The 11,942-nt window shown below is 28.4% G+C and overlaps 2 protein-coding genes across 2 annotated transcripts; one reads left to right on the forward strand and one right to left on the reverse strand.

Moving 5' to 3' along the window:
* Positions 1-1,780: 1,780 nt before the first annotated feature.
* On the forward strand, positions 1,781-6,613 carry LOC114181104 (protein DETOXIFICATION 16-like). The gene is made up of 8 exons (XM_028067449.2): positions 1,781-2,078; positions 3,844-4,388; positions 4,579-4,665; positions 4,818-4,874; positions 5,040-5,278; positions 5,438-5,556; positions 5,709-5,795; positions 6,327-6,613. Exons 1-8 carry the CDS (start codon positions 1,881-1,883, stop codon positions 6,381-6,383), a joined length of 1,389 nt encoding a protein of 462 aa, XP_027923250.2. The 5' UTR covers positions 1,781-1,880; the 3' UTR covers positions 6,384-6,613.
* A 1,041-nt stretch (positions 6,614-7,654) lies between these two features.
* On the reverse strand, positions 7,655-11,005 carry LOC114181101 (protein DETOXIFICATION 16-like). The gene is made up of 8 exons (XM_028067447.2): positions 10,748-11,005; positions 9,904-10,448; positions 9,610-9,696; positions 9,437-9,493; positions 9,030-9,268; positions 8,694-8,812; positions 8,503-8,589; positions 7,655-8,049 (listed from the first exon to the last, which is right to left on the reverse strand). Exons 1-8 carry the CDS (start codon positions 10,943-10,945, stop codon positions 7,945-7,947), a joined length of 1,437 nt encoding a protein of 478 aa, XP_027923248.1. The 5' UTR covers positions 10,946-11,005; the 3' UTR covers positions 7,655-7,944.
* Positions 11,006-11,942: the final 937 nt, after the last annotated feature.

Genomic DNA, 11,942 nt, shown 5'->3' on the forward strand with positions numbered 1-11,942 from the left:
GAAAAAAAATACATAAATATTTTTATTTTGTAACTCATTATTATTATTATTATTATTATAAGTGCAATTTATCATCACAATTATATAAAAATATTTAATTTATTATAATAAAATAATTTAATGTTATTATGAATCTTGTTTATTACCACCGAAAAATTAAAGTTAAAAATATGAACAATTTATACTACATTTCAAATTTTACTAGTTTAATACTTGCTTCATGCATTTTCATTCAAATAGTGTATTGTACCTTTTATTCAAATATGAAAAACGAGATTTCATTAAAATTCAAAGAAATAAAGTAAAAAAACATTTAAATATTTTTAAACCTAAATATTTGTTTTGTTTTTATAATTTTTTGAACGTGTTTTTTTAATTTTATCAATTTTTTTATTAATGTTTGTTAAATTAATAAACATGAAATTTTATTTGAAATTTTAATTTAAAATATGTACAATATAATTTTTTTCTAAATATTTGATATTAAAAAAAATGAGAATGCATTTATTTGATAATATAATACTTTCCTTATGTGATTTTTAATGTTTTTATAAAAATTAATTAATTAATATAAAATAGCAAGCAAGTGGATACGAACATGAATACAAATATACATGTTGTTTGATAGAGATGAAAATGAGATAAAAATATTATATCCGTTATATATAAATATAGATATAAAGATAAATTCTTTTTTCAAAGATGTAATAATAAAATGCGTTCCTACCTCGTTCAATTTCATTGTCATCCCTACTTTAGAACATTTAATTTAATCATATTGAAAAAACAAATAAATATTCTATTAATACAATTTGGTAATAGATAAATTTTCAAAGTAAGCCAAACATTTGGTGGGATAATCACTATAAAATATTTGTTATTTTACTATATAAATGAATAAAAATATTTCTGATTAACTTTTCACTACTACGTTTAGTTTCACTTCGAACATTTTGGAGTTTCAAACTTTCGAATCAAAATTAGGTTACCAGTTGTTTCACGTGTAATGGTTGAACATGAAATCAAGCAACATTACTCTAATTTAATTTGTGGGAAGATGGGAGCCATATGTTAAATCATACCATTCTCACGTGTTCAAAATTTATTAATTAATTAATTATCAAGTGAGATTAGTCTCTAATAATTTATTGAATTAAAAAAAATTATAGAACAAATATAATTAGGAAGAAAATACAGGAAAACTTAATTAATTAAGGGCGAGGTTCAGAAAAAAAAGTATTAATTTAAAACTTTGATATGTATTATTAGATTATTAAAGTGTGTAATTAAATGGATTAAAGTGAGTTATTAAATTAGTGTATTTCTTTTAAGAAGTTTTAAAGTATTGTTTTCTTTATTCATTTTCCAACCCAACCACGTCAATGCGACGTTTACGAGAAAACCAGGGCTATCAAGCCACGTAGCCATGCAAAAACCAAAAAGCTGTTTATTTTTTATGTTTCCAAAAAGTCTCAGAAGATGTCAATTTCTAAATTTAAAGCTTTTAAATAAAAACGTGTAGCATTTAATGATATGATGAATTCTCGTAATAAATTTAGTCTTTTATTGGTTTTCTTTTTTTAATTTAGATTTATGAGAAGACACTAGACTACCAAAAAGCTATCAATATTGAACGAAAAAAATTATAGTAAAATCTGCACCAACCTTTGAGAATGAACATGTTGAGATTTATTGACTATTTAGTAATCATAAAGTCTTGCAGAGTTGTAATTAATGTTATTAATGTATTTATATGAATTTAATAAAAGCAAATATTTATTAATTTCTGAGGATACGAGAATTCCGTGTTTCTCTCTCAGTACATAAATAATGTTGTGTTGGGGAAAGTTGTGTTGTGTGGGAGAGTGGAGAAAGAGAGAATGGGGTTATGGAAAAAGGAGATAGCAGAAGAATCAAAGAAGCAGCTATGGCTGGCAGGTCCTATGATATTTGTGTGTGTGTTTCAGTTCAGTTTACAACTAATCTCTCTTATGTTTGTAGGTCATTTGAATGAGTTGTTTCTGGCTGCTGTATCTCTCTCTTCTTCCATTACCAATGCTTTTGGTTTCAATGTCATGGTAAGTTCACACCATTCTCTGTTACAATGCTTTTGGTTTCAATGTCATGGTTGCAGAATCACTGCTAAAGAATTAATATTTTTTTTGAACAAATTACTTATTGCTAATTTTTTTATAACATATTTTGTATAAAACATTTTTTATAAAAATTATATAAAATATTTACAAATTTTATAATTTTGTAAGAAATAATTATCTCTTAATTAAAATTTTAAAAATAATAACATAATTTATTTAACAAATTTGAAGAAAAACTCATCTAATATAAAAATTTTCAATGATAAATGTATTGTGAGATGAGATCTATTCGTACAAGCTGATAATAATTACTCTGCGTTATTATATGTCATATATGGAAGTCTTTTTTTCTCGGTTACCATTTTAGTTTTACAGTGTTTTTCTTAAACTGATATCTTAATACATTATTAAAAATCTCATATTTTCAGTGAATTTTGTTTTAATTTATTTTAGAAAATACTTACAAATTTTGTTGTAAAAAAAGATTTGCAAGAAAGTATTATTAATTTTTTTATAAAATATTTTATATATAAAACATTTTTCGCAATAAATTTTGTAAAATATATTTGTAAATTTTATAATTTTATAAAAAATAATTACTCACGAAAAAATTATTTACCAATTAAAATTTTAAAAAAGATAACAGAAGAAAATATTTTCTTGCAAATTTTTTTAATAAATTAAAAAAAAATTATATGTAATATGAAAATTTTTAGTAATTGTATATTGATAAATATGTGTTCAAACACTAATTCTTTTTGTAAATGTAAATTTACAAAAGTTGCTAAAGTTGGGTTTAATTCATGAATGAGTTTGAATTTATTTATTGAGGTCGCTTTTTTCATATTACTGTCTTCGTATGTTTCTAAATGATGGTTTAAGGCTTTTTAAATAAATAAATAAAAAGATATATATATATATATATATATATTTAATTTTAATAAAATTCTTATAAAACTTTATATTTTATTGTTTTTGTTTCTCCTAAAAGAGTGATTGTTGTTTTAAATATTAAAATAACTCTTAGGTTGGAGTGTGGTCACAACTCCAACATGCTATTAATGCCTTGTTGATGGTATAATAAGAATGTCTCTTTCATAGGTTGTTATTGTTTACAACTCAAACATCATTTTCCTATTTTGATGTGCATAACTATTAAAATGTCTCCTCACTAGATTTGGTCAACGTACATGCATTGATTTAATTTAGGGTTTAGTATCTCAAACGAAACCAAATTAAAGTTCAATTAGTCTTATAAAGAATATAAAACTACAATTTTAGAAGTGTATACAAAATATCCTGCCATACTTAATATTTTTAATAACAACAAGTTTATAGACTAAATAACCAATATTTTAAGTTAGTCCTTTTAAAACTTAAAATTGTTTTTTTTTTTGAATGTGAGAAATTTGATAAATTTATCAAGTTTATATGGTGAATTCATATATAAAAATATTACTTTTAACTTAAAATTTAAATGTAGTAAATTTTATTGGTTTTCCTCTTTATATATTATATATTCATGTATTAATCTTCACTCGGAAATTCACTCCATACTTAAACTCTTTATATTATTAATCTAAATTTATTTACACTTCAATTTGATTTAATATAATGAGTAAGTTTTTCATATTATCAAATAGAATGACACATGTTTTATATTGCTTGTACCATTATCATACACTTTTTTTCTTCTCATATATAATGTTAATCTTTTTGACTAATGTTGATGGTTCAACTTGCTTAGATGGGTCTCTCAAGTGCATTGGACACATTCTGTGGTCAAGCATATGGAGCAAAGCAATATCAAATGGTTGGTGTGCACACCCAAGGAGCCATGGTGGTCCTCATCCTTGTTAGTATACCAGTGTCCATTATGTGGGTATTCTTAGAACCTATTCTAATCCTTCTTCATCAAAACAAAGAAGTTGCAGCACTAGCTCAACTTTATGCCAGATATTTGATTCCAAGTCTTTCTGCCAATGCTCTTCTTCGCTGCATTACCAAGTTCCTACAAACCCAAAACATAGTCTTTCCTATGGTCCTAACCACTGGCTTAACTAGCTTGTTGCACATTCTTCTTTGTTGGCTTTTCATTCAAAAACTTGATTATGGTATTAAAGGATCTGCCATTGCTATTTGCATTTCAAATTGGTTTAACACCATAATCCTTGCACTCTACATACGATTCTCCCCTTCATGCAAACAAACTTGGACTGGTTTCTCTAAGCAATCACTACATAACATCCCAAAATTTCTCAGACTTGCTCTTCCTTCAGCTGTCATGGTGTGGTATGATCTTGTTTTTTGAACTACAACTTTCTTTCATAGAATATAACATTGCATGAGTACATTTTCCTCTATCATTTTAAAGATACATGAGTTATTTAATCCATAGTTTGTCAAAGTATTCAATTAATCCTATATTGATGTTCAGATATTCTAACTTTTGCTCCTTCTGTATTGTATCATTATATTACAGCTTAGAATCATGGACGTTTGAAATAATTGTGATCTTGTCGGGAGCTCTTCCTAATGCAAAATTGCAAACTTCGGTTCTTTCTATATGGTTAGTTTTTCTATTAATATCTGAAGTGTTAAGCTACTTTATGTTCTGCATACCACATCATAGAATATGCTATTATATTTTTATCTTTCTCATTTGAAACCCCACTTTTCTTCCCTTCTTAATGATCAACTATATTCCTTTTTTCATCCCAGTCTTAACACATCTGGTATATTTTGGATGATACCATTTGGAGTTAGTGCTGCTGGAAGGTTAGTCTTTCTTACAAAACTGCATTATTTATATTACATTCATTAGTTTTCAATACATGTTAAAAAATGTGTATGCTATTACCATCTATGTAATGATGCAGTCACATGTCACTTTTGCCTGTTATTAACCATAACATGTCTAACTACATGTTACCTCTTAAATAGTACAAGGATCTCAAATGAATTAGGGGCTGATTGTCCAAAAGCTGCATACTTAGCTGTTAAAGTCACCATGTTCCTGACATTTTTAGTGGGACTTGTAGAATTTTCTGTCCTAATGTCGTTATGGAAAGTTTGGGGGCGTGCTTTTACCAATGTGCATGAAGTGCTCACATATTTGATTTCCATGATGCCAATAGTTGCAAGTTCTACCATTGTAGATTCAATTCAAACAGGATTTCAAGGTATTCAATAAATTCATTCAATGATGAGGTTTAAAATTTCCATCATTTCTCCTATTTCACTGTCATATTACTAACTCAGTCTCATCATCTAAAGTGATTTACATCGAATTGAAACAAATTTTAGAATGTAAAATTTTCTTGTTCCTTGATTTTGAACAGGTGTTGCTAGAGGATGTGGTTGGCAGAAAATTGGTGCACTTATCAATCTAGGATGTAACTATCTTTTGGGTGTTCCTTTCTCTGTTGTTTCAGCTTTTGTATTCCACATGAAAGGACAGGTAACATTAATCATTTAACTTTTGAGAAAAGATCTTAGAGTAAACAATAAAATACTTGAGAATCTGGTTTGTAGCTGAAGCTAATAACATTGTGTAATATATTAACAATTGAAACTAGTAAACATTAATGTGTTGATTCTTCTTGAGTACAGGGACTATTTTTAGGGATCGTATTAGCACTTACTGCGCAAGTAGTGTGTTTTCTTCTGGTCACGTTACGCGCCAATTGGGAGAAAGAAGTAAGTTGTCTTATCTTTAACTCGAGCAATTATGAAGGAAGTGTCTTACGGTTGGGAGTAGTCTAAGTGTGAATCAAGTTTCACATTGGATATAATAGACAAAGTTAAAACACTATATAAGAATAAAGATCCATAACATCATTGCTTTAAGGTTTTGGTGTAAAACTTGTGTCAAATATCTTATATGTGTAAGACTAATGTCATATAACCATATGGAACCACAATTTCTCAATGATCATAACCATAATCCATATATGAAAGAATATATATATATATAACCCAACATTTGCAATGTCATGTATTCAAGCAATTATTATTGATCAATTGTACATCTTGTTAATACTAGGGAAACTTTAAGAAAAAAAAAATGTTATTTAAGATAGATTTAGAGTGAATAAACCGATTAGTTATCTTAGTGTTGATTAATTAGTTAGCTAGGTGGTAAAAAAGAAAAGAAAAGAGAGTATTATCTTTCTAATTTGATTCTTTGGTGGTTGTTCCTTAACTAATAGCAGTTTGTTAATTGTTCAGGCAAAAAGGGCAATTGCAAGAGTAGGAGGGAATGGAGTCCAAGTTGAGGAGCATTAGGGTGACCAAAATGTGCATACTACTACTTCATAGTTCAACAATCTTTGTTCTAAGTAGAATCACTTACCTTGGAAAATTAATCTTTATTCTAATTAAACTCATTTACCTTGGAAAATTAAGGCTGCTTAATTATATATGAATCCCAAACTTAGCATCAATGTACTTACAACACAACCATTATACCTTTGCAGCACACACTACCAAAACAATATAACCCTAAGTTTTCTGAAAAATTATGATTTAGTTTCTTCTGTCCATATTGTGTTGCAAGAAAAAAATGTGCAAAGAAAAAAGAAAGAGTAAAAATATATTTATTTGTTGATAAGAAAGTGACATTAAAATGAAAGAAAATTGTTGAGGTAAAGTAATAAATAAATTAAAACTAAAATAGTGTTATTGTTCTTATTGTATTTGGATGAAGAATATCTTAAGAATTATATTGGATCTCATATATATTGAGTAGAGATAGTATATAAGTGGATGCAAATCTCATCATACAAATTAATTTTATAACATTGAGTTAAACTTAAAATATATTTCTTAAAAAAATCATTCCAAATATATAAAAACCCAAATATTTTAAATTGAGCACCCAAATATTTCTTACCTAATTTATTCGGTTACCGTTCATCCATTGTTATGAAAATAGATAAAAGATAGAAAATTTTTTATTCTCCTAATATGTGACTCGTCCAACAAGTTGTGAGTTTCAAAAAAATATATAAATAAAGGGTTTAATAGAGATTAAAAATAATTTTCACTTTTGGGGAATAACTTTTCCTTTGGGGAAAGAGGGAATAATAATTCTTTTGAGGAGGACACTTACCTAAAATGAGAAAAGGTAGAGGTGCATTACGAAGATTGTAGACATTCATCTTTATTTTGATTCTAGTATTCAAAATATTAAGGAGTAGTCAACTTCCTTATTCATAAGAATTTGGTATAATGTATTTTAAGTCTTAGTAAATTTACTATTCAATATATTTTTTTCTCATCACTCTTGTGTTCTATTCTTGTTTTAACGCGCATGATTATTGATTGCATATTTGAAAGTACCGGTCAATTGAGGATAGTTTGAAAATTTTGAGTAGGATAAAAAAATTAATAGATTTCACATACTAGACATACATGTAAAAAGTTTAGTCATTCATAACATTAGAATTTGAATTTTAATGCAAATTTGAGTATTTAGATGAAGTATTTTGATGTATAAATTATAAAAGAAAATTTCAGATAATCAGGTGAACTTAAAAATTGCTAAATGCTAACTCTTTCTTTGGTATAACTGTTTTGCTTCATAACATAAGGCCAAATTTCTTCTACTATTAATACATTATATTCATGACCACCAAGTAAGCAATGAAGGAGTCAAATGATTTTAAGAGTTCTTAAGGAGTTTGGATGAAAAAGTTCGACTAATTATATTAATTTTTCACAATAATTTAAACTAGAATGTCTTTTAACTATCTTTCAATGAATTAATGGATTCTACAACCTGATAAGGAATATCTGAAACATTATTTCATTACTTTATCAGTCCACCTCATTGCTTTCGAGCTTATCACAAAGATTGTTGAACTATGAAAGGAGTATGAACACTTTGGTCACCCTCACGCTCCTCAACTTGGACTTTACTGCCTCCTGCTCTTGCAAAAGCCTTTTTTGCCTGAAAAATTAACAAATTACTTCTAGTTAAGGAACAACCACCAAAGAATCAAATTTGATTATCTTTTTTTCTGTAACACTAGCTAACTAATTCATCAAGATTAAGAAAACTAATCATTTTAATTAGTTACATTAATTAGTTGACATTGTTTTCTTAAAGTTTTCCTAATATTAATGAGATGTACAATTTTTTCAGGTCGATAGAGGAAATTTTATTGGGGAGATACAACACCAATGAGATCTAAGCCTAACCATATAAGGCATTGACACCACTCTCAACTCAAAACCTTAAGACAATTGGTTTATGAGTCTTTATTTTTATATAATGCTCTACTTTCTCATTTCTAACCAATGTGAGACTTAAACTCACACTTAAATTCCTAACAGAGTTTATGAATAATAATTGCTTGAATACATGACATCACAAAACTGAGTTGAAGATAACACAACTTACTTCTTCCTCCCAATTGGCGCGTAAGGTGGCCACAAGAAAACACACCACTTGCACAATAAGGGCTAATACGATCCCTAAAAATAGTCCCTGTACTCATGGAGAATCAACAAATAACATTTACTAGTTTAAGTTGTTAATACATTACACAATGCTATTATTCTGCAGAATCAAAAGTTAATGGTTAACTTTACCTGTCCTTTCATGTGTAATACAAAAGCTGAGACAACAGAAAAAGGAACACCCAAAATATAATAAGATCCTAGATTGATAAATGCACCAAGTTTCTGCCAACCACATCCTCTGGCAACACCTGTTCACAATTAGTGAAAAAGTTCACATTCTATAATTTGATTCTGCAGAAGTCTAGATCGGTTTAAATGAGATTGAGCTAATAATATGATGGTAAAGTAAGAGAAATAATGGCATTGGATGAGATTACTTTGTTTTCTTGAAACCAGTTTAATCCAATTCCTGAGTATCAATCAACAGGGAAAAAGGGAAAAGTGGAATTTATGAACCTCATTTACCTTGAAATCCTGTTAGAATTGAATCTAAGAATTTAACACTTGCGAGAATTGGCATCATGGGAATCAGATGTGTGAGCACTTCATCCACATTGGTAAAAGCACGTCCCCAAACTTTCCTTAATGACATAAGGACAGAAAATTCTACGAGTCCCACCAAAAAGTTCAGGAACATGGTGACTTTAACCGCTAAATATGCAGCTTTTGGTTTACCAGCCCCTAATTCATTTGAGATCCTTGTACTGTTTAAAAGGTAACATGTAGTTAGACTTGTTATGGTCAATAATAAGAAAAAAAAATGACATGTGGTTGCATCTTACATATGGTAATAGCATACACAGTGTTGAACATGATGTTTTGAAAACTAATGAACAGAATATAAACAATGCAATTCTTTAAGAAAGACTAACCTTCCAGCAACACTAACCCCAAATGGCACCATCCAAAGTATACCAGCTGTGTTAAGACTGTGATGAAAAAAAGTGGAGTTTCAAACGAGAAAGATAAAATTATTATAGCATATTCTATACGTATCCAGAACAAACAATAGCTTATCACTTCAGATATCAACACAAAAACTAACCATATAGAAAGAACTGAAGTTTCCAATTTCGCATTAGGAAGAAGACCAGACAAGATCACAGTGATCTCAAACGCCCATGCTTCTAAGCTGCAACATAAATAAATGATACAATACAACAGAAGCAAGAATTAGAATATCTCAGCATCAATCATTCCCATTCTAGTCACAAGGGAAGAGAAACAGGTTCTTACTAATTACACAGCCTTTATTTATTAGTCACATGACATAACCTAATCCTAAGATGAATAGAGATATTGATGACAGAAAGTTGTAGTTCAGAAAACAAGATCATACCACACCATGACTGCTGAAGGAAAGGCAAGTCTGAAAAATTTAGGGATGATATGCAATGATTCCTTAGAGAAACCAGTCCAAGTTGATCGGCATGAAGGGGAGAGTCGTATGTAAAGTGCAAGGACTATGGTATTAAACCAATTTGAAATGCAAAATGCAATGGCAGATCCTTTGATACCAATCTCAAGTTTTTGAACGAAAGCCCAACAGAGTAGCAAGTGCAGTAAGGTAGTAAGGCCAGTGGCTAGCACCATAGGAAAGAGTATGTTTTGGGTTTGTAAGAACTTAATGATGCACCGGAGAAGAGCATTGGCTGAAAGACTTGGGATCAAATATCTGGCATATAGTTGAGCTAGTTCTGCAACATCTTTGTTTTGATGAAGAAGGACTAGAATAGGTTCTAAGAATACCCAAATAATGGAAATAGGTATACTAACAATGGTGAGAACCACCATGGCTGCTTGGGTGTGTACACCCAGCATGTGATACTGCTTTGCCCCGTGTGCTTGACCACAAAATGTGTCCAGTGCACTTGACAGACCCATCTAAATAAAGTCAATCATCAACCTTAGTCAGAAACATTACCATTATATATCAGAACCAAAGAAGTGAATTATAATGATAACATAGACAATATAAAACATGTTCTATGCTATCTGATAACAGAAAAATTACTCATTATATTACATCAAAGTAGGAAAAAGGAATTTGAGTCGTCCAAGAGAACAACCTAGAAAACAGAGATTCTTATTGAAAACAGATATTCTTCTTATTAGCATCCAACAAAGTGTGAAGTTAGCATGACATTAAACTATAGAGAGAGAAAAAAATGGTGTGAACTTACCATGAGCATGAAACCAGTAGCATTGACAATTGAAGTAGAGAGAGATACAGCAGCAAGAGGCAATTCACTCAAATGGCCTACAAACATAAGAGATATTAGTTGTAAACTGAACTGAAATACAGACACAAATATCATAGGCCATGACAGCCATAGCTGTTTCTTTGTTTCTTCTGTTATCTCCTCTTTGGATAACCCCATTCTCTCTTCCTCAACTACAGAGATCCAACTATGCTCACAAACTAATAAATATTTAGTTTTATTAGATTCTGAATAGCACATTGATTTTAAGAGTTTAAATGTAAAATGGAATTAAATAATAAATATATTTCAAGTGGATTACGACTTGTGGTTATAAAATAAAATTTATTTTACATGCAAAATATTGATAAAATATTTATTAATAATTTATTATCTTTGTTATATTTTTTATTATCAAATTTTGTTATATTCCTAAAATATTGCAAAATATCTGTAAAATAATATTAATTAATATATTATAATATAACTCTTTATTATTATATTTTATTATCTTTATAACATTACTATAGAATAATCGATTATCTAATATAATTAAGATATATAATAATTTATTATCTAATATTTCATATAATAATTATATTTAAAATATAATATTTTTTTTATTTTATTAATGATAATGAGTAAGATATTTTATAAATAAAAAAATGATGTAAGATTCAATAAAAAAATATAATACCAATGAAATTTATTCATGATTGTAGTAGAATAGGATAGGATATATTAAGTGGACTATGACTTGTGGTTATAAAATAAAATTTATTTTACATATAAAATATTTATATAATATTTGTGAACATTCAAATTCATCCGGATAAATAAAATGTATTTTTAAAATTAAAAAATAATAAATAGAATAACCCACACTCTCTCACACACATCATTGATTGACTCTCTCACTCACTTCACACACATCACTCATTCACTCTCTCACTTACATTATTCAGGTAACACACTTTACTCTCTCGTCTTTTAAACACACATTCAACGTGCTTTAACACCTATAGCTATTTTTTTTTCTCATTATGATACACTTTTTGGTGTGACAATCCAAAATTTTCATTCTTCCAACCAACAGTCACAGTAAACAAACCCATCACCACACAAGCAACTACCAACAACTCAATCATCATTTCTCTCTCCATCGACACAATTGAAC

This window comes from Vigna unguiculata, chromosome 4, assembly GCF_037176805.1.
Source record: "Vigna unguiculata cultivar grain cowpea cultivar isolate G323 ecotype 2 chromosome 4, ASM3717680v1, whole genome shotgun sequence".
In the NCBI taxonomy this organism is placed as follows: Eukaryota; Viridiplantae; Streptophyta; class Magnoliopsida; order Fabales; family Fabaceae; genus Vigna; species Vigna unguiculata.